Source organism: Oncorhynchus tshawytscha, linkage group LG29, assembly GCF_018296145.1.
Source record: "Oncorhynchus tshawytscha isolate Ot180627B linkage group LG29, Otsh_v2.0, whole genome shotgun sequence".
Lineage (NCBI taxonomy): Eukaryota > Metazoa > Chordata > Actinopteri > Salmoniformes > Salmonidae > Oncorhynchus > Oncorhynchus tshawytscha.
In genome coordinates this window covers 2,968,905-2,992,712 of record NC_056457.1, presented here as the reverse complement: position 1 = coordinate 2,992,712, position 23,808 = coordinate 2,968,905, and the positions used below count along the sequence as shown (strand labels likewise).

Genomic DNA, 23,808 nt, shown 5'->3' with positions numbered 1-23,808 from the left:
GTGGCTGCCTCCAACTCAACATATAGAGTATAAAGAGTAGAAAACATTGGTTGTTGTTCGACCAAACATTAGAACGGGCAATATGCGTAATCTAAGCAACTTTGACTGTGGTATGATTGTTGGTGCCACACATGGTGGTTCCAGCATCTCAGAAACAGCTGCCCTCCTGGGATTTTTACGCATTACAGTCTCTAGAGTTTACAGAGAATGGTGCGATAAACAAAACATTTAGAGGTCAGAGGAGGAGATAAAACTGGTTTTAGTGGCCGCAGGAGAAGCTGAAGTGGGACCTGCTGCGAAGACCGACCACTCAATGATTCAAGATGGCTGCCGTTTAAGAGACTGGATTGACTCACCACCAACGCAGTGCAGAGCGCCATTAATAAAAACATTTCTCCCTTTTTTTTCTCCTCCTACTGTCCAGACTCATTCAAGCTAACAGAAAGGCCACAAATGCTCAAATAACAGCCATTTAAAACAGTGGTGTGCAGATCTCTTAACGTACAACACCGTGAATAATTCAGGCTGTTGTGGAAGCAAAAGGGGGTCCTACCCAGTACTAGATAGGTGTACCTTATAGAGTGCACAGTAATGTCAAATCTGAAAACATGGTCTGGAAAAGTGGTACATGGGACCATAGAAACAGTGTCTGATAAAGAATGATGATGAATATTACATCCAAAGATAATGTAGTCCAATTGGTCCATGTTCCACGATAATTGGTGTCAATGGATCTCGTTATCCTGAAACTTGCATGATCTAAACATGGAATATTGTTTGTCAGTTTCCATAAAACTATGCATTAAGAGTAATGCAACAGTTATCATTTTGAGCAGTTGTATCAATTGATCGTTAGATCATTGTAATGAAATGAATAGACAGTCATCTCAGATGTAATGTGTGAATTGTATTTTGAAATGGTAATACCTTGATGTTAAGTTGTGTCATTTTGAACAGGCGATTTTAGCTAAATGAACAAATAATCTTAGCTTTATGTGTATTGCGTCCAAGCAATTGGAAAAAGGGTTAGAGTTTTGAAAAATTGGTTGTTTGTTTTGTGTCTAAAAAGGACATCAAGGTTCTGAAAGTAGTGCCAACGTGATTGTAAAAAACTGTAAACCCAGAGGGACTAATGAATGATATAACAGAGTCTATCAATCTGACATTTTCTTAATTCCTTAACTTCCTTCTCTATCGCTTAAACTTCCCATGAATGATGAGAGACATTGAAGCGTTTTGGAGGATGTTAAGTCAGTTTCTGGTTGGAAGTGGGTTAGGGTGTGTTTGTATGGAGGTACAGTTGTATTAAAAGGTGGTGATCTTCACACAGCTCCCTGAGGGATTCAGCCTCTCTGGCCTGCAGTAAAACAGTAAAAAAACGATGTTTCGCTTCTCCTCTCCTTCGCTGAGCTGACCCGACACCTCTACTTGGCAGGTGCTAGTTCTTGGCGTCTCCCGTTGCCCACTGTGATGCAATAAAACTAGCTTTCAAGATGGGGGGGGGGGAGAAAGCATGCCTGCTTCCAAGAGTCTCTAGCCGGAGAACATTATTTCTCACATTGTCTCCGAACAATAGGTCATATCCTGTGAGCCCAATCCCGTGAAGCACTGAAAAGCTTGCCAAGCTCCAGGAAGCAGGCAGAGAGTGCAACAAGAGACGTTGCCGTCACACATACACGCACACGCAAACCCACATACACACGCAAACATTGGCGTCAGAGAGGCCTAGCGTTGAGGTGATGGATTGGTATGGTAGGCTGGGTTTTTCCATCCAGGCACCAGAAAGTCTCTCACACAAGTTCTAATCTGATCTGACTTGAAGCACATTAACCAGAGAAGAACCCAACCACTAGAACACCCACACATTCATAGCAGTGTAATGAAGCTTCTTAACAATTTGTAAATGTTCATAACATGGAAGATTCATTACTACTCAATTATTATTCTGGGAAGAAGGTAGCTACATTTACGGTCCTAATATGCCAGCATCACCATTCAATACAACTGCCTATTGTCAGTCAGCCATTCTACCTCTGCCAGAATTGGAAGTGAGTTGATTACTAAATCATTGATATTGCTGCCTGGTTTCTGTTTGGCCAGCGTCGTTGGTAGTTTCGATGGTGGTTCCAGTGATTTCTCACCGCTGACTCACCACGCACAGGTCATTAACAACACAGTTACTACACAGGACATTAGCAACACAGTTACCACACAGGATATTAACAACACAGTTACTACACAGGACATTAGAGGAGGTCAGATGAGGAGAAGTAACCTCACAGTCACTCTCCTCACTTTCAGAAAAGAAAAGATAAACATTTTGGCAAACGCACCAATAAACACTTCACAATTATAACGCTTTTGAAATCCCTTTCTCAGTAGTGAGTGAGTGGGCACGTTGACTGACTGACTCTCACTCAGTGTTGCATAACATTGCTTGGTTTCTGTGTTGTATTATTGAAGCTTTTGGCTCTGATTATCAGGCAGATGAAACGGTAAGATGTTAATGTGTGATTTTCCCTGGGAGGTTATTGTGTGTGTGTGTGTGTGTGTGTGTGTTTCCCCTGAGTGATTAGCTAGCTGTGCTTCATAAAGCTGCTAACAGGTGTTTACTCGGAGAAGGAGGAGGAGTGATTCCAAAAACAACAAAGCACCACTATAATTGAAATGACTATTGAACAGATTCACAGATCCCAGACTGTTGCTTTAAACAGAATCGATGCAAATTATACAGACCACAAGGAGGCTGCTGAGGGGAGGACGGCTCATAATAACGTCTGGAAAGGAGCAATGGAATGGCATCAAACACGTGGAAACCATGCGTTTGATATGTTTGATACCATTCCACAAATTCCGCTCCAGCCATTACCACAAGCCTGTACTGCCTAATTAAGGTGCTACCAACCTTCTGGGACTCAACCTGCCTTATTGTTTTTTTCCCCTTCCAGCGTGGGTTGCTGTCAGTGTATATTAATTGAATTTGAACAGGTGGCTAGCGCTCCAGCTTTACAGTATAATACACTGAACAAAAATATAAATGCAAAATACAACAATTTCAAAGGTTTTACTGAGTTACAGTTCATATAAGGAAATCAGTCAATTGAAATAATTGTGTGAAGTTGCTGGATATTGGCGGGAACTCAAACATGCTGTTGTACACGTCGATCCAGAGCATTCCAAACATGCTCAATGGGTGACATGTCAGGTGAGTATGCAGACTATGGAGGAACTGGGACATTTTCAGCTTCCAGAAATTGTGTTCAGATCCTTGCGACATGGGTGGCATGCATTATCATGCTGAATCATGAGGTGATGGCAGCGGATGAATGGCAAAACCATGGGCCTCAGGATCTCGTCATGTTATCTTTGTGCATTCAAATTGCCATTGAATAAGAACCTGCCCATACTTTATAACTCCAAACTGCAGTCAGATCAAGAACCTGTAAGGACCGACGAGCGCGAAGATGAGCTTCCCTGAGATGGTTTCTGACAATTTGTGCAGAAATACTTCAGTTGTGCAAACCCACAGTTTCATCAGCTGTCCGGATGGACTGGTCAGAGACGATCCCGCAGGTGAAGAAGCCGGATGTGGAGGTCCTACGCTAGCATGGTTACACATGGTCTGCAGATGTGAGGCCGGTTGAACGTTCTGACAAAATTTTGGAGGCAGCTTATGTTAGAGAATTTAACATTCAATTATCTGGCAACAGCTCTGGTGGACATTCCTGCAGTCAGCATGCCAGTTGCTCCCTAAAAACTTGAGGCATCTGTGGGGCATTGTGTTGTGTGACAAAACTGATATGCCACACCCTTCAGGTGGATGGATTATCTTTGCGAAGGAGAAATGCTCACTAGCAGGGATTTAAACACATTTGTGCACAACTTTTGAGAGAAATAAGCTTTTGGTGCGTATCGGAACATTTCTGTTACCTTTTATTTCAGCTCATGAAACATGGGACCAGCACTTTACATGTTGCGTTTATATTTTTGTTCAGTGTAGCTTAGGATGTGCATAATACTACCCTTTTTCTTTTCTTCCAACAACACCCATGTACTGTATGTGTAATCTATTATTCAGAACCGGTAGTACTCCATATTTGTAATAGCTTCCAATGTGTTTTAGAGGTGCTCCCTCGCTCGCTCTCCCTCGGCACATGGTTGGTGAGATGGTATAACATCCCCCAGAGTGTATAAACGGCCTGCTACAGCGAGGCGCGGCAGTGAGAAGTTAAAACCTGTCAGCCATTTAATATGAAGAGCAGTGTTGTAGTACACGAGTCCGGTCTCTGTCAAGCCTGCTCCTGCTCCTCCTCTCTGGCGATCGAGGGCGCCAGGCTGCCCGTCATTACGCACACCTGTCACCATCATTACGCGCACCAGCGCTCATTGGACTCCATTACCTTATTTTTTGCCCCTCCTATATCTGTCTGTTCCTCGGGTAGATCCCTGTGTCAGCATTATTGTCATTTTGTTTTTCCCCTGTCCAGACACGTTTCGTATAAAATTACTGTCCTTTACTTTTGTTGAAAGATATCATCAAACATTGTAATGCTTGGCGGAATTTCCTTTCTCCACTAATAGGGGAGACTGAGATTTTTTGAGAGTCAGACGCTCAATAAGGGGAGACCGGGGGAAATGCTAATATATTTTATCTCTATTATTTAGAGTGATAATGGTTAGTGACAATTTGGATTTGGATTTCCCAGCATGCATTTCAATTTTATTCTGAACGTCTAAAGAATCCATATGTTCTTCTGAAATACTGGACATTTTGAAGTCTTATTATGGTGGCGATCTGACACAATTACCATCATGGTCTTGAATTGGACTCGCATTTTTAGAGTCTTGGTTTTGACTCGGACTCGCTTTTACTGTAGGTGGTCTTGAGCACAACACTGAGAGGCGCATACTGAAAAGTAGTTCCTCTCTCTCTCTGTCTCTCTCCCTCGAGCTCCCTCCTTCCCGCTCTCTCTCTCTCCCCCTTGAGCTCCCTCTCCCTCCCTATCTCACTCTCTCTCTCTCTCTCTCTCTACCTCTCTCTCTCTCCCTCGAGCTCCCTCACTCTCTCTCGCTCTCTCTCTCGCACTCTCTTTCTTTCGCTCTCTCACACACGCTCTCCTTCCCTCTCTCTCTCACACTCTCTCTCTTATTCTCTGCTCTGCAACATAACATTGTATTGATTATGTTGATGGAAATAAAAAAACGTTGTATGTCAGGCCTGTGTAAGAAGCAGCACTCTGTAAGGTAATAGGTCACTGTTCTATTACAGTATCTTCTATTCAGTAGGACCCAGGCAGGCAGGATGGATATAGAGCTGTTTTGGATCTATGCCATCACGGGGGAATGTACTGTATGTTGAGGGGATTATTACCAGAGAGTGACTGCTATGTCCACATAAGAGGTTGTGAATAGGGTACCACTTGGGATGCAGAGAGAATATACCCAACAGCCCCAGACCCACCTCAGATCAGATCTGTCCAGGGGTCCAAAGTGACTACCCTCTTTCACTGTCTCTCCATCCCTCCCTCTCTCCCTCTCTCCAAGGTAGTGGTGCACTTTTCTGCTGTGCTGAGCAAACAAGCAGCAGCGAGCCCTCCTTGTTTTCCTCTCCTCCCCTCTCCCCCTATCTTCTCTTCCATTACATGTATATTCATCACCTCTGCGTTTTCCTCCCAAAAGCAGGGAAAGGAGGGGAATTATTCCTGGGCACTGACAGGAGGGCCATGGAAGCCCCCAGGGGTGTTAGGAGGGAGGGGGTAGAGAGGTGTGCAGTCAGGGGAGCGTGGACGGAGGGAGGGAGAGAGAGAGAGGCTCACTGAGCCAAAATAATTTGTCTCATCCAAACGCTACAGAGAAAATGGATGAGTTTAATTGATTCTGACTACTTAGGTTGGATCCAGGCTCCTCCCCAGGGAGAGACGGTGTATGAAGCCCAGTTAGAGCTCACCCGCGTGGGGGAGGGATAGGTGGAAGGGGGTGGAGGTGTGGAATATCACTTATTAGTCATACATGTGTGTGAGCACGCACACACACACACACACACACACACACACACACACACACACACACACACACACACACAAAAGAACGGTCAGACTTGTGCAGTGGCGTTTGATCCATTAATATCTAGCTGCATGGTTATATTGTCACACATTTCTCTTAGTGAAATTGATAGAGTGAATTATGATTCAAACGGTGAGGGTGTATAAATGGATGATACTGAATCCCACCTCCTCCTCCTCCCAGCTTTATCCCTGCCATCACCGTCGTTATTCAGCGACACCACATCACATCTCCTACTTCATGTAGGAGCTAATTAACCTATCAAATCAGCCAGGGGAATTTCCCAGCTTGTCTGTTTAATTGCAGGTGGGGGTTTAGAGGGATAATGGGGAAGATGGGTGTGTGAGGGAGTTTACTCTGCTCAGAGCTCCTCCATCAAAGATGCACACGCACACAAACACACACTTACTTTACATACAGTGCATTCGGAAAGTATCCAGACCCCTTGACTTGTTCAACATTTTGTTACGTTACAGCCTTATTTTAAAATGGATTAAATAAATCAATCCTCATCAATCTACACACAATACCCCATAATAACAAAGTGAAAACAGGTTTTTAGAAATTGTTGAAAAGGTATTAAAAGCTTTAAACAGAAATACCTTATTTACATAAGTATTCAGACCCTTTGCTATGAGACTTGTAATTGAGCTCAGGTGGATCCTGTTTCCATTGATCACCATTGAGATGTTTCTACAACTTGATTGGAGTCCACCTGTGGTAAATTCAATTGATTGGACATGATTTGGAAAGGCACACTTAAGGTCCCACAGTTGACAGTGCACGTCAGAGCAAAAACCAAGTCATGAGGTCGAAGGAATTGTCAGTAGACTTCCGAGAAAGGATTGTGTCGAGGCACAGAACTGTGGAAGGGTACCAAACAACTTCTGCAGCACTGAAGGTCCCCTTCCAACCTGACCGATTGAGAGGATCTGCAGAGAAGAATGGGAGAAACTCCCCGAATACAGGTCATACCCAAGGCTGTAATAGCTGCCAAAGGTAAATGGTCTGAATACTATTCTTATGTAACTGTGATATTTCAGTTTTAAAATGAATGTGCAAACATTTCTAAAAACCTGTTATTGCTTTGTCTTTATGGGGTATTGTGTATAGATTAACGAGGGGAAAAAAGCGATTTAAAAAAAAAAAGTCGAAAGCAGAAAGACTTTCTGAATTCATTGTGAAGATGGGCAGAGGGACACCCCTCCAACCATACAGTAGCTACCTTAATAAATATATTACTGATTCAGATGCAAACATGGCTATGCGCTAACCTTGTTAGTTTTGTGCCATTGGAGACAGAACTGTGTGTGTGTGTGTGTGTGTGTGTGTGTGTCCATACCTTCATCCTCCTGCAGGCTCATTTCATTAACCTTATTTGTAAGATTGCTCTGTAAATGTAGGTTACCACTCAGGCATACATTATTCCCTAAAGGCAGAGAGACATTAGCATCCTGTTATCTCCGTAGAGACCCCTGAGCGGTATTGACTCTGACTTGGGAAACATGCTCTCTGTCACCTCTGCTTTCAATACAGCCGGACAAATGGTGGTCGAGAGACTGAAAAGGGATGGGACAGCTAGGGAGGGAGGAATGGCGCTGGACAGAAATAAACTTTTCCCATGTAGCCCCTTGTATAGCCGCTGTGTAATCTCGTGTAGCCCCGGTGTAGTCCATTGTGTAGCCCATTGTGTGGCCTCGTTGTAGTCCCTCTGTTAAGTGAGTGCCAGATCAGGGCTAAGATTGAGTTATGTGTCTCACTCTGAGGACCCTGAGCAGATGGTTGAAGTCCCTCTGGGGTGAACGGCGCCTAAACTGACTGTGTGTGTACTTATGTTGCACTAGGAGTTTGACCATCTGGATCAGAGTGCATTGAGATTCCCGTAGTGGATTGGTGGATTCCTATTTCGGTGACATGGAATAGGCAGCGTGTGTGCGTGCATGCACGCATGTGTGTGTGTGTGCACTTGCTGTTCATTCATTTACATTCAATCCATCAATAGGGGGTAATGTGTCCTCCATACAGGATGAGGACTAGTGTCTACTGTACTGGTCTAAATGTACCTCCAGTGTTCATCTCTCCCTTTCTCCATTTAGACACTGGGTAGACTGATTTCTTTCTCACCAGCCTCTCACACCATCCCTCTCTACATCTCGCTCTCTGTCTCTCTCTCCCCATCCATCGGTCTCTCCATCCAGCCTTCCCATTGCTCTCACTCTCTCCAGCCTTTCACCCGTCATCTATTATTTACCTGGTATCTCCTGCTGCTCATTAGCTGGGTAATATGGGAGGGTGTGGAGAGGAGCGAGCCGGACAGCTTTGAAACATGACAAGACCAAGCGGGAGCAGAGCAGCCCAGAGCAGGGTAGAGCAGTGGAGGAGAGCAGAGGGAAAATTTTACCCCTCAGTGGCCTTCGTAAATGTATGTGATCTCTGTTTTACAGTGTGTACCTCATGGTACACGTACAGTTATGAGACATCTTTTCAAGAAACCAAAGACCTGGGTTGGATAATCAATGACAGAGACAATCAAAAATCCAACCCGTTGCTCGTCCACATGGGTGTGTCACAAATGTGAGGGCAATAATCCACCATTATATAAACCGTGATCTTGAGCGAGAGAGCGTAAAAGGAATAGTTGACAGAAGGCTTGTCCAGTTCAAGAGTTGGGTGTTTTCCCCAGGTTTGACCCCTCTACCTTAGTGTTGGCCAGGACATCTGTGGTCAGTATGGGTCACATTTTACTAGCCCATAAATCGGTCCCTCTGCTCCCCTAGTGAGGTCAGCTTTGCTAGACCAGGACCCCCTGGGTAGTGTTTAGGGAGTCACATTACCACTTCTCAATTTTTAACCAAGCTTACTACTGAGACCAACTCAACTGGTTGGTCCTAAATTTGAGCCATCAAAATAGGGCACCACAGAGAGCAACATTACTTTCCGAACACTCGAGTTCATGTTCTCTTTTCTGAAAGGGGTGCTTTGTGTGTGTGTGTGTGTGTGTGTGTGTGTGTGTGTGTGTGTGTAAACTCTGACTGATCCCATTAGGAATGGGAGGGGAAGTTATGTCTTTGATCTTACCCCCTACCGATCTCCCCCATGAGAGGCTGCTCTCCTGTGAGGTGGGAGACACGAGGTAGTCAGTGTGACGACTGTGGTACATGTTAACCCTGATTAAAGAGAAATATGCATCCAACAGCGTTATAGAGCTTTCCTTTTTATCTGCTCTCCATGGCGATAGCGACAGTCTGTAGATTGGAGTTGATAGCATTTTGAGTTGTAACACTGACAGTGTTTCAAACTTGGGTTGACGTGAACGTGGATGTTTTGTATCGTGTATGTGTTGGACCTTGGGGTTCTATTCAATCAGATCCGCTTTAGCCGACATCCGCATAGCGGTTGTTTTGGCGGTCTCGGAGGTGGAACTGCATTAGAGCCGTCAAATTCACAAGCGGCTCCTGGCATTATACCTAAAGTGGACATTGCCATTGGCTGCACAAAGTCACATTAAGAGAAATCGCATGTGCATCCTGAGTGTAGCAGTGGTCTAAGGCAATGCTGAGGAACCACTACAGCCTCTGGTTCGATCCCAGGCTGCGTCACAGCCGGCCTGTGACCCCGATGGGGCGGCGCACAATTGGCTCAGCTACGTCCAAGTTAGAGTTTGGCCGGGGGATTTCCTTGGCTCACCATGCTCGAACGCTTGCTAGCTGACTTCGGTCGTCAGTTGGATGGTGTTTCTTCTGACACATTGGTGCGGCTAGCTTCCGGGTTAGGCAAGCAGAGTGGAAGGTCATGTTTTGCAAGACACATGACTCTCGAACAGTTGGGGAGCGATGAGACGAGATTGTAACTACCAATTGGATATCACAGTTGGGGGTAAAAAAAAGAAATCCCACGCAGCCTTGTTTACAAGTTCGAACACTGGAATGTGAGATTAAATCTATACCTCGATTTAGTTTAATGATTTTCAATTTGAGAGTCATTATTTCTATATAGCCTACACTTTCTCATTCTGAACTTCTAACACGAGTGGGACGGATGTGGATTGATGACGATGATCAAGAACAGTTGCTCATCGATTTGACAGTCACACCTCCGACACTGGCAAAATATCAGCGATGCGGGTGTCGGCTATCACCGGTTAATGCCTGATCTGATTGAATCTAGGCCTTTGGTCTCTGTGTAATTAATGTTGTCAGGTTTGACCCGAGCACCTGAAATCATACCAGAGTTCACCTCTGACCCTTGAACCTAGGACATGTTCCTCTAAAACAATTAGGGCCGAGGGCCCACATTCCACACGGCAGTGACGAAAGCACTAATGGAGAAGGTATCACACGAGTTCATGGAGAGTAATGTCCTTTCTCCATTAGAAGAACCAAGGAGGAAGTCAGTGTTGGTTCCTAGAACTAAGCGGTCCATCCATTGCGATGTAAACAAGTTTCCATTGCAGTTCCACCTGGCTCGTCTTCGAAGGGGAGAATAGTAAAGAGAGCAGGAGAGGTAGACAGAGAGAAACTTCATGGATGTTTGATCATTCCCATCCATTAAAAATGAATCCATCAGGAGGCATATGATTATTGTTTTGATTCACTTCTCATTCATGCACACAACCTCTTACTCTTTTACATCTCAACCTCAATAGGAAGTCTTCTGGAAAAAGGCTCCATGATTGTGAGATGTAGCAAGAAGCCACTTGATTCTTCGTAGTTAGATAGTGAGGTGTGTGTCTGTGTGGGCAAAACAAGAGTATAGATTTACCCCCCCCAAACACACACACTCATTCAATCATGGGGAGATTGGATGAGGTTGCATTACGAAGATGCCCTCTGTCAGACAGATAGGTATTGAGGCATAATGTAGGCGCTTGATAACCCCTCTGGCAACCCTAGTTAACGTGGTCCAGACACACACACACTCCTCCGACCCAGACCCCAAACACCTTAATGCTCAGTGCTGACTGCACACGGTGTCACTCAATGAATCCCTTTCCAAGCATCTCTTCTAATGCATGCACACAGACATTCCAACTGTGTGTGTGTGTGTGTGTGTGTGTGTGTGTGTGTGTGTGTGTGTGTGTGTGCGTAAAAGTCATAAAAGGAAAATAAATAGAAAACCTAACATAAGCATGGATTCATCCTCCAACTTTATTGTTACGTACAACAGGGTTGGTTCTACAGTTACCTGAGCAGGATAAACATACTGTTACTGGAAATAAATATGAATTTATTTATTATCTTGTTAGATATCATCACACAGTTCTCGTCATCTTCAATAAAGCATACGTTTGTATCATTCTGAGAAAGGTAAGGTTTTCAGGTTCACTAACAGCTACGACCACAAACACTTTCAGCCAGGTTTTGACAGTCACCATTTTGTGAAACAGACATATTAGCTATGTGATTACTTTCACACCATTGATTTGTTTGTGCTGCAAGACACTGTGCCAGACACAAGCAAGGAGAGCTATGCTCAGCTTAAGTTGCCGGTTTGACGATAAACAAATTCCTTTCTAGTTAGTTTCCTCCATTAGAACAAAGCAGCATATTCACTATATATTCTATGCAAATATATATTCTCAATATACTGTATCTATACATATATATATATAATCTAACTATAGAAGTCTATATTCAATATGTATATATAGAATTTGGTAGGGTTTTAAAACATTCAAGGTACATTCACTTACCATGTGATTTCTTTTCATATGAAAAAGGTTACACAGTCTGACAAATGTTTAAACCACATCTACCATCCCTCTACAAGTCAATCTCCCAACCAAGAAACACAACATTGAACATCCCCCCATCATAAGGAGCAAACAGAAAACAGGCTTTTCTGCTCAGTTTCCAAAGACCAATCGTAGCATTAAGAAAATGTACATACAAGTTTGCTTCAGTCTAGTATTCACACCCTTGGACTTTTTCCAAATTTTGTTGAGTTACAGCCTGAATTTAAAATTGATTAAATGGAGATGTTTTGTCAGCGGCTTACACACAATACCCAATAATGTCAAAGTGGAATTATGTTTTGAAATGAATTCAATAAGTATACAACCCCTTTGTTATGGCAAGCCAAAATAAGTTCAGGAGTACAAATGTGCTTATCAACAAGTCACATAATAAGTTGCATGGATTCTGTTTTCAATAATAGTGTTTAACATTATTTTTGAAAGCATTAATGGAATATCCGTTTGGGCATTACACTTCGGATGGTGTGTATTCATTTCCATAAAGTGCATTAATTACACTTTGGACGGGTGTAGAGGAAGGGAACCGCTCAGGGATTTCACCATGAGGCCAATGGTGACTAAAGCATTTACGGAGTTTATTGGCTGTGATATGGGAAAACTTGAGGATGGATCGACACCATTGTAGTTATTTATTAATTTATTTAACCTTTATTTAACTAGGCAAGTCAGTTACAGTGCCTTGCAAACGTATTGACCTCCCCTTGGCGTTTTTCCTATTTTGTTTCATTACAACCTGTAATGTAAATGGATTTTTATTTGGATTTCATGTAATGGACAAACATAAAATAGTCCACATTGGTCACGTGAAATGAAAAAAATGACTTGTTTCAAAAAATAGCAAATACATTTTTTTTTTTAAACGGAAAAGTGGTGCGTGCATACAGTCAGTTGAAGTTGGAAGTTTACATACACTTAGGTTGGAGTCATTAAGACTCGTTTATCAATCACTCCAAAAATGTCTTGTTAACAAACTATAGTTTTGGAAAGTCGGTTAGGACATCTACTTTGTGCATGACACAAGTCATTTTTCAAACAATTGTTTACAGATTATTTCACTGTTTCACAATTCCAGTGGGTCAGAAGTTTACATACACTAAGTTGACTGTGCCTTTAAACAGCTTAGAAAATACCATAAAATTATGTCATGGCTTTAGAAGCTTCCAATAGGCTAATTGACATCATTGAGTCAATTGGAGGTGTACCTGTGGATGTATTTCAAGGCTTACCTTCAAACTCAGTGTCTCTTTGCTTGACATCATGAGAAAATCAAAAGAAATCAGGCAAAATTGTAGACCGCAAGTCTGGTTCAACCTTGCGAGCAATTTTCAAACACCTGGAGGTACAAGGTTCATCTGTACAAACAATGGTACGCAAGTATAAACACCATGGGACCATGCAGCCGTCATAACGCTCAGGAAGGAGACGCATTCCGTCTCCTAGAGATGAATATACTTTGGTGCGAAAAGTGCAAATCAATCCTAGAACAAAAGCAAGGGTCCTTGTGAAGATGTTGGAGGAAACAGGTACAAAAGTATCTATATCCACAGTAAAACGAGTCCTATATCGACATAACCTGAAAGACCGCTCAGCAAGGAAGAAGCCACTGCTCCAAAACCGCCATAAAAAAGACTTACTACGGTTTGCAACTGCACATGGGGACAAAGATCGTACTTTTTGGAGAATTGTTATGTTTGGAGGAAAAAGGGGGAGGCTTGGCAAGCCGAAGAACACCATCCCAACCGTGAAGCACGGGGGTGGCAGCATCATGTTGTGGGGGTGCTTTGATGCAGGAGGGTCTGGTGCCCTTCACAAAAGAGATGGCATCATGAGACAGGAAAATTATGTGGATATATTGAAGCAACATCTCAAGACAGCAGTCAGGAAGTTAAAGCTTGGTTGCAAATGGGTCTTCCAAACGGACAATGACCCCAAGCATACTTCCAAAGTTGTGGCATTTTGGCTTAAGGACAACAAAGTCAAGGTATTGGAGTGGCCATCAAAGCACTGACCTCAATTCCATATACATTTTGAGGGCAGAACTGAAAAAGCGTGTGTGAGCAAGGAGGCCTACAAACCTGACTCAGTTACACCAGCTCTGTCAGGAGGAATGGGCCCAACACCCAACTTATTGTGGGAAGGTTGTGGAACCTTTGAACCAAGTTCAACAATTAAAAGGCAATGCTACCAAATACTAATTGAGTGTATGGAAACTTCTGACCCACTGGGAAAGTGATGAAAGAAATAAAAGCTGAAATAAATCACTTTACTATTATTCTGACATTTCACATTCTTAAAATAAAGTGGTGATCCTAACTGACCTACGACAGGGAATTTTTACTAGGATTAAATGTCAGGAATTGTGAAAAACAGAGTTTAAATGTATTTGGCTAAGATGTATGTACACTTCTGACTTCAACTGTATGTACTCACCCCCTAAATAAGATCTGGTGCAACCAATTACCCTCAGAAGTCACAATTAGTTAAATAAAGTCCACCTGTGTGCAATCTAAGTGTCATATGAGCTGTCACATGATCTCAATATATATACACACCTGTTCTGAAAGGCCCAGAGTTAATAACACCACTAAGCAAGGGGAACCACCAAGCAAGCGGCACCATGAAGACGAGGAGCTCTCCAAACATATATTTAATCCATTTTGAATTCAGGCTGAAACAACAAAATGTGTAATAAGTCAAGGGATATGAATACTTTCTGAAGGCACTATAAAAAGTTATATTTTTGAAGACATACCGACAGTTGTATTTTGTTGTACACAGACCTCAAGTGCACCAATTCCACAGGTTTATACTGAATAATAGTTGGCAGCATTAGTTCAACATTTATGTAAAGTCTTTAATGTAATAGTAACAAATTGAGCTAGTTTTGTCAGTAGTCAATCAATCACCCTTTCCATTATCACAGAGTACCCAAACAAATATATATAATAAATCATCTGTTTATGAGTCCTTTATTGATTATTAGCCAGAAATAAGGTTCTCAATCTATTTTCAGAAGGCCTCAGATGTTTCAGTCAGGTGCTGGTGTACTGAGAAGGTTTTCCTCTAGGTCAAAATAGCTAGACATATACCATGTACCGTACTCATATACCATTTACCGTACTCATTTCACTGAGGGCAGAGTGGCTGCGGGTTTTCGCTCCTCCCGTGTACTTGATTAATTAAAGTCACTAATTAGGGCTTAATTGAAGGAAAAAACTAAAACCTACAGACACAAGGCCCAACATTGAATGAGTTTGACACAAGGTCTATAATTAGTTTTCAACCAAAAAGTACTTTCAAATTACTCACGTCATTTAACAAACAGTTTCACTGTGTCTGTGGCGAATAATGTATCTAAATTTTAAAAAATAAAATAAAACACACAATACAAAAAAAAACCTATCCTTTCCATTTTATTAAAACACACAACTCAAAACTAACAAAAAACAGTGCAGTCCATAAAATACCATATAATAATTACTAATCTATCAGGAGGATTCTCAAACAAACTAACCTGTGCTATAACTGACGGCCTAATACCATTTACACACTACTGAGCTGAACTGAGCTGCACTGTACTGCACTGGCCTGGTTAGGAAGTTAGGCAAAGGACCATTTGAAAATAAAATGTCCCTACTGTATGTTTGGGGTCAGCTCGATAGTGTAGAAATGGAATAACTGCTTGTGTTTGAGAGCAGCCCACTGTGCAGGATGGGCTCAGACAGACACAGACAGTGAGTGCGGTGCGTTCCAGGTTGTCTTTATTGCAGTCAGGCTGCCCCGATTATTAGCTCTCACAATGCCTGGAGATGTTTAACATCGGAAACCATGTTGATATGGTATAGCAATCTTCTGATGCACTGTTTGGAACCGTCGCTTCATTAGAAGCTAAAAAGAATCAGTAAAGTCAATCTGAGATGTGCAACCTGACTGCAATGGAAACAACCTGAAACGTGTCCAGTGCCATGTTAATGTGGGTTGTGAGAGGGCAAGTCCATCTCCCTGTCCCCTGAGTAGGAGCTGAGGGCCTCCCAGAGTACCTGGGTCTCCTCACAGTGGTGGTGGACCGCCCAGTGCTCCATCACCTCCTCCTTACTGTCCAGGACCTGGCTGCACAGCACACAGTTAAACACTGAGCCCTGCCCGAGGACCCCTCTCCCTCCCCGGGCTGAGCGGCCGGTCGGCTCCCCCTCTCCATTCCCATCGTCCTCTGTCCCCCCCTGGTGGTGGGAGAGGATATGACGCTTCAGCTTGGAGAAGGAGAAGAACTCTTCGTCACAGCTCCCACAGCGGACTAGGTTCCTCTTCTCATTGAGCTGGCGCCAGTAGTGCGCGGCGTGTTTCACCAGCTCGTCCTCGGCCTCCCGGCCCCCTTGGAGTGCCCCTCCCAGCCCGCCAGCCCCGTCCCGCAGGTGCACCTGCACCTCCTCCCCATGCACGTAGAGCAGGTGCAGCTTCATGTCGGCGAAGGTGGGGGTGATGGCCTGACAGCGACCACACTTGATCTGGAGCTCCACCGGGTCCTCGCGCTCCTCCTGGCCCTGCTCGTCCCCCTGGTCTGGAGACATCGCCCTGGAGACACATACAAGATGGAGACAGACATGATGGAAGGAAGAACTCTGTTGTTTTATGAAAATTGGCGAGAAGCTAACAATATTCTAAGAAATGTATCAAACTCACAGTGACCAAAAGTCAAGAGTCCTATTGATGAGACAAGTATATCAGCATGTAAGTACTATTTATAATTCTGAAAATGTAGGTAGTCACCCCTCCACAGGCACGTCGTCTTCATGTTGGCTGATGGATGGCTCCACAGTCAGGATAACCTTATGCACCTCCCTCAGATGGCTGAAGTACACGCCCACGTAGCCAAAAGCCTTCTCACAGAACTCACAGCGAAGTGTCCGGCGTGGTCGGCCCTCTGAGTGGTGCAGCTTCATGTGAGTGCTGAGCGAACCGGAATGGGCATAGGCCTTACGACACACTGGACAGACGTAAGGCCTACTGTTGGTGTGGCTGTTCATATGGCTCTGCAAGTGGTGTTTGAACTGGAAGCAGCGGCTGCAGGTGGGGCAGTGGTGGAGGGGCCGGCTACTACCCAGGTAGACCCTTTGAGAGGAACTACCCCCTCTCAGGTGAAGCGTGGTCGAGGCTGACTGGGGCTGGCGAGGACCAGGCTCCAGGACCTTGGCAGAGAGTTGGTGCTGTACGAGGAGCTCTGGTTCCAGGCTGTCAGAGGAGGTGAGGGAGGGCAGGCTGACCAGCTGGGGAACGGTCTCCATCAGCAGCATGTGGTGAGGCTTGGGTCTGATGCTGCGGTACTTCTTAGAGATGTCCACCTCCCTCTGCTGCGAGATGACAGCCGAAGGAGAAGGCTTATCTGGAACCCTCCTCCGAAAGAACGACAAGGATCTCTTCTTCCTTGCCTCAAAGGCCAGAATATCCTCCATTGTCTTCCTCTTCCTCCCCCTCTTCTTGCCCGGTGGTTTCTGCATCTGAAGCGTTCCCAGCAGCGACAGGGTGCCAGTGGTCTTGGCCTGAGGCTGGCTCTGCAGCAGGGAGTTTGGCATGTGGTTCTGACAGAGGGCCTCTGCAGTCTCTGGGGTCTTGGACTGGGGATCAGAGGGATACGGGGTAAGGCCGGGCAAGCCAGGCTGGCTGGGGGAAGCCTTCTTGGGGGACATGGCGTTGAGGTTGAGTTTGGTGGCTGGTATGAGGGTGCTTTTTATGTTCGAGTAGGGCAGGATGGGCAACTTGCCTTTGGGTGGGGAGGGTATAATCTGGACAGCTTTGCTGAAGATGGCTGGAGAGAGGACAGTGATGCTGCTACTAGCTGGCTGTGGATGGGGCTGTTGGGCTACAGGCTTGGGTTGGCATGGCCTAATGCCAACCTTAATGTTGCTCTCTTCCTGTGGCAGTTTGACTGGGGAGCTTTTAGTAAAGCCACCAGATGGGTATTGGAGGTTCTGCAGCATGCTGGTGACGGGGCCCGGGCCGGGGGCAGGAGTAGACATGTGGTTGATGGTGGTGTCCACCACTGCTACTTGCTCCAGTGGAGATCCAGAGTAGAGCACAGCGTTGTCCGGGAGCAGGGCTGTGAGGGCTGAGATCTCAGAGGAGGCTGTGGAGTCGATCAGTATGACCTGTTTTGATGGCTCCTCCTTGGGTTCCAGCGATGACAACTTCTTTTTTACCGCCGCTATTGACCTTTGTGGCCGGGTTGTCACGGCAGTGGGTGTGGCTAATTTGACCTTCTCCGGGGTGCTCTTGGCCCTCATTGGCTGGTATCTGGGGATGGGCAGCTTCAGGTTCTTCTGGATTGTCTGTTGCTGCGGCTGTTGTTGCTGTGGAGATTGAGGGGATACGGAGGGCGGCAGGGCCACTAGAGAGAAGGTGCCCTCCTGTCCTGCCACCTGCATCAGGGCATAGTTCTGGGCCGGGACCAGGATGGATTTAGGGCTGACGGCTGTAGAGGCTGCCTCTGGGAGGGCAGAGGGGTGCTGGCAAGACAGGACAGCGGTCGGGGAGGGAACTACCGCTGCTGGGGCCTTGGGGGCGATGCTTCTGAACTGGAGGCTCTTCATCATCTAGCCTGGCATGGAGGTCTAGACCCAGACCTGTCTTAGTCTGTCAACAGAACAACAACAGTGAAGTTTGAGAGCTATTCCCAACAACAAGGGCAGTTAAAGAAGTATTCCAACAAAACATTGTAGAAAGTTTTGGCCACAGACCCTTCTGATTGCATGCCATCATCTGGCATTGAGGTTTACATTTGTTTGTCAATACAAAACAATACTGATCGAGATACCAATGTAATATCCTGGCATATTTTTGGTCCCAGACCCCAACTATTATGTTCTTAGCAGGAGGGTTAACCTTAGTGTTCTTAATGGTGTCGTTACAAAGTGGTTAACAGTCTGAGATGTGAGACACAGGTAGCATCCGAAATGGCACCCTAATCCCTATACGGGTGCACTACATTTGACCAGGGCCCATTTGGGATACATCCTGAGATGAAAGACAGACCGAGGCCGTCACTGACATGAACATTTCTAAAGCTTCCACAAGAAGACTACTATCCTGTGGTTCTTCCTGCACACACAAACATCCCCCCCACACGCACACTACCCCCAGGCACAGACAAAGTGCCCCCTTTGATTTGAGCCCATCGTGCATCCTAGTTACCGCTGTGGCTCGGCGGGGTGCTCCCTGTACCCCCCTCCTCCCTCGTACCCCCTGTGGAAGGATCAGTCAGAGTGTGAAAGCTGCCCAAGGGCAGGACAGACAGGGGCTTTACCACCACATCAAGAGGGGTTACCTCTGTGTGTGTGTGTGTATTACCTCTGTTAAATCACTGCCCATTCTCTCTAGACCAGCAGTAGTAAAGCCTAGCTGTGGGGCTAAAACAGCCTTACTCACAAAGCCCCACATTCTGAAATCCTAATGCCCCATATCGACAAATGATATTTCACAGTACAACACCAGGGATTAGGCTTTAAAGTCAGCAGTTTACAGTAATTTGGGATGTCAAACATCGAAAAGCCTAGGAAGGGTTGAGTAAGGAGGAGTCTGGGTAAATGATTGACTACTTTATAAAAGGTGTAGAATGGTCATAAACTTCATCTGAGCTACTTGATCAACTCTAGTAGGCATGTGTAGGCCTATACTGAAGCTTAAAATAAATTCTAAGCAAATATCCACATACATGTGTTCGAAAATAAAGATTACAGCAGAATTTTTCAAATGAACGTGATTGTAAACAGATGATTTTGACAGGATTTGAATATTTACATTTTTTTTTTAAATCCGACTTTCAATACCAATACCAGCCTTATTGTGGGCCTGTGTCCAAGTTGTGTGCATGATACCTGTCAGATTCAGAAGAAAACACCAGGATCTAAATGTACATAGGTAGCTACTCGCACATCGCTACACCTATCCAATCTAACAACTTTCAAAGGACTTAGGCTGAACCAATGCTTGCATTCATTTAAAAAATATAAGGATATAAACCCACATTGTTCAAAACCTGGAAGTATTTCAGTGTGAGAGCAGATAAGATGCTGTGTAGACACTGTATAAATTAACTCCATACAACTGGAAATAATTCCCTCTCTGTTTGGACAGTTCCAATTCCAATTCAACTGTGAGTTTGGTCATTTAGTCAACAGAGGAGAGTACAGCAGTAGGATATCTAGAATGCTCCCAAGACTTAAAGGGGGCATGGATGGTGTGCGTGTGTGTGTGTGTGGGTATATGTTTGGCACTGACAGGCTACCCAGGAGGTTCCTCCCATCAACTCAGAGTTTACAGTTGAACCCCAAGAGGGAAAGGGAGAGAAGAAAGGGAGGAAGCGTATTATGCAGCCGCGCTGAAGCCAAGCAACCAACCACAGGCAGCGTTAGGCCGGCGTATGGGGTTGCTGTCGGCTTAAGTCAGACTGATGACTTCTCACGGGAAAGACTGGGTGAGAACAAAGACAGAATGATGAGAGAAAAAAAACAAAAGAGAGTGAGAAAAATGAGTAGACACTAAGTGTCCAGTGGCCTGATCTGATGAGAATTGATAGCAGTGTAGCACTGCAGCTGGTGTGTTATAACTGAGGAGGAGTAGCTGCACCTATGCTCCTAGAGTGTGTCCCAAACGGCCCCCTATTCCTTATATAGTGCACTACTTTTGACCAGAGCCCTATAGACCCTGGTCAAAAGTAGCCATTTGAGACTCCAGAGGTGGTGTGCTGCTCCAGTAAAACACACCAGATAACCTCCCAGGTTATCAGGAAGTACAGTGGTGGGGAAGGAGACAGAGAGAAGGACTGGAGTGGTGTTGAAGACTATAGCCTCAGGCTAGCTGCATCCTGTCATCTAGTCAGTGTATTTAAACCACAAATTCCAGATCAAGAACAAAATCCTAGAACTGCCATCTCTCTCCTCTGCCTTCTATTTGTTGCTTTGCACCCTGCTCCTCGCAGCTTCAAAAAATAGCAGCCTCCCCCTACCCCTCTCCCTCCTCTGTCCATCATGTATCTCCCTCGTTCCTTCTCCTCCTCTGCCGTTCTTCAGGCCCCTCCTCCTCCTGCTGCTTCCCTCTCTGTTTAGGGATTCTCCTCTCAATGTGCGTTCCTATCTGCATAATGATGATGCCAACATCCCTCCCTCACTCCTGCCCCCTTTAGCCACATGTTGACCTGCTCTGGGGCGAGGGGCCTCGCAGTTGAGGCCCCAGTGTCAATCACATTATAGCTCCACAGCAGATGAAATAAAGAGAGCAAGCAAGAACAAAATAAATGAAAAGATAGGAAGAGATTGACAAAGAGAAAGGTAGTGAATGTGTAGTAAACCCCTGTAACCCATTGTCCTTTCTCCCAGTGTATGGTAGGCCAAGGGGGTAGTAGTACAGTGGTGTATAAGGGGGTGGTGTATTTTGCATTGTGGGTGGTGGTATAGTAGCGTATTAGGGCCGGCCTCCCCAACACACCTGCGACTGATGATCATGATATAAGTACAGCAGGGAGCAGCAGCAGAGACACACAGGGTTGGCCCAGTAGCAAACTAGTAGGGTTAACTGGAGCGAGAGAGCATGATGAGAGAGGAGAACGGGTGAGAGGAGGAGGGGATAGGACGATTTCTGACTGCTCCTCCCAACCTGGAGAGAGCATTTTGATTGGCTGAGCACACAGACAAGGAGGAGAGCAACATTAATACAGGGCAGGCTAGCGTCATATGACATAAGTATGAGCAGTGTGGCTCTAAACGTAAAACAAATATGGCAGAAATCAATTTCTTTATATGTGATAATATGTGTCTATACGGTTTCAATTAACCTCAATATACTAGTGTTGTATTTAATGAGCTTTCTACATGTACATCATATTCTCTGTCTTTTCTAGTAGAGACGTCTTTACCCAAGCCTCAAAGAAACAAAGACACTTAATCTGGTGCAGGCTTCAAACCGCCAGCCACTCTAATCTACAATGGTTCAGGGGTCAGGGATGGGTTGAGGACAGACGACGGGTTTCTCTGGCAGTAGAGGGGGGAGGGAGTCAGAAAGAGAGCGAGACCAGTAAACTATGGCTGTGCCGTCCGAGCCAGGCCTTCCCAGCGTCAGCCAGAAGGCCAAGAGGTGAAAGGTGAGGTCTGGTGTTTACGTTAACAGTCAGGTCACCAGGGTTACGGTAGGGCTAGGGCATTGCTTTGGCCGGACCAGTGGGACAGTTCACGGACATATCTATCCGTGTGGAATGGAATGTGCTGAAGAGGCCGGATTGATCGGATGGATACAATCCAGCGGTCAAGGGGTCATGCTGCAGCCAGACAGACATAGGCGATGTTCCAAATGGCACCCTTTTCCCTAAATAGTGCACTACTTTTATACCAGAGCCCTGGTCAAATGTTGAGCACTATGAGCCCTGGTCAAAATTAGTGCACTATTTAGGGAAAAGGGTGTCATTTGAGACACAGCCAGACAAAGAGAGCAGCCAGTAGCCCAAATAATTCACTGACCGACCGCTGATCTGATGTCTCCCTGATTGGTTTACATGTGGGAACTTAGGCCTATAATTGGTTGTAATGACAACCCAGTTACGAACGGTCATATCAAGTCCAATGTTGTGGTCTAGGAGCATTGGTCATGCACTGCCCCTCTCTCTCCACTGTTGTGGCCTTTGGTCAGGTTTTGGCCCTTACTTTGTCTGGCTCCAGACTGGTCATGGCTCTGTCCCACAAAACAGTACAATATATTATGGAGAATGAAATGAATGGAGTTGTGAGAATTCCATCTTCATCGATTTCTACAAGACAGCCGGTAAGCAGGGGCAGCATGTGCCGAGTGTCTCAGGGCAAGAGTGCTGACTTAGGATCAGTTTGGCCTTTTTCCGTCAGGAAAACTGGGTGCCGGATAACGTGACCGGGAAGATTTTAATTTACCGGACCAATATACCCAATTAGGTCATCCACCCACGGTGCTCAGAATGACAGAAATCACATTTAGATGGTAATTAATCTTAATAAAACATTCAACATTTGCCGAAATGCAATTTGCACCACTCTAAACAGCACGCTTGAGGAGAGCGGTTCCATGTAACAGAGATTAAAATCTTTAGAAAAGTAGAAAGAGGGAATCTATGTGCCTTCAGCTTCTGGACAATGAAAGAAAGTTGATATGAAAACCAATAGAACAGGATGGCATATGAGGAAGTCTTTATAAAATAATAGCTTCCACGTTTCTATGGTCGGATTTTGCCTAGGCTACTTTGAAGCAAGGGAAGACATGCCTCAATGAAGTAAAACATTCAGGTTTCAAACAATGTTTTCAAAATGCATACTGCCTTCAGTTCTCATTGCAAAGTGGTGGGTGATGCGCTGATAGCCTGCCTACCATTGCCCATGCACTTGAATGGCAAATGGGAGGCATGCCTCAATTACCATTTGAGAATTTAAAAAAATAGCAGCTCTTTAATCCTGAAAATCAAACTGTTCAAAATGAGCTGAGAAGCTGAAGCAGCAGAGTGATAAAAAGTCTCTGTACGCTGTGCTTATGCGATGATAAATACAATTAACGATTCATGAAAATACACACGCTCCAATTTAATGATTTTTTTTGGATGCAAATTAACCTATAGAAGGATAAGCATGACGGGCAAACGTATTTCAATCAATAAATACAAATCATTATTTTGTAATGGGATTGATAGTCAAACCCTGATACAGCCCAAGATAGAGCTGTACTTGTCTCGTTTCAGTCCGTGGAATAAAGAGAGAGGAGGCTTCTTTTTCTTCTCAGATTTTTTTATAGTTAAAAATCCATCAAGAAACCCGGTGCTTCACATGGAGTTAGAACAGAAACTTCAAACAGCAGGACAGAGAGACAGACCCTATATAGCTACCCCCCCCCATATCAGACCTATGCCCCTTCTGCCCACCCCATGCCCCTGGGGCAAGGACCTCAACATGACAGCAGGACATATGCCCAGGCCGTGAGCAGAGCAACAG

General features: G+C 44.9%; 1 protein-coding gene across 4 annotated transcripts in view; it reads right to left on the bottom strand.

The window, feature by feature from the left end:
- Positions 1 to 14,651: 14,651 nt before the first annotated feature.
- LOC112228036 (zinc finger protein 438) overlaps positions 14,652 to 23,808 on the bottom strand; it is a 100,007-nt gene continuing 90,850 nt past the window's right edge. For all 4 annotated transcript variants that reach the window (XM_024393162.2, XM_024393161.2, XM_024393163.2 and 1 more), the window contains 2 exons: positions 16,586 to 18,445; positions 14,652 to 16,390 (listed from right to left, as the gene is read on the bottom strand). In XM_024393162.2, the coding sequence (XP_024248930.1) occupies positions 15,787 to 16,390; positions 16,586 to 18,405 (2,424 nt within the window). In that variant the 5' untranslated portion in view covers positions 18,406 to 18,445 and the 3' untranslated portion in view covers positions 14,652 to 15,786. The remainder of the gene's footprint in view (positions 16,391 to 16,585; positions 18,446 to 23,808) is intronic.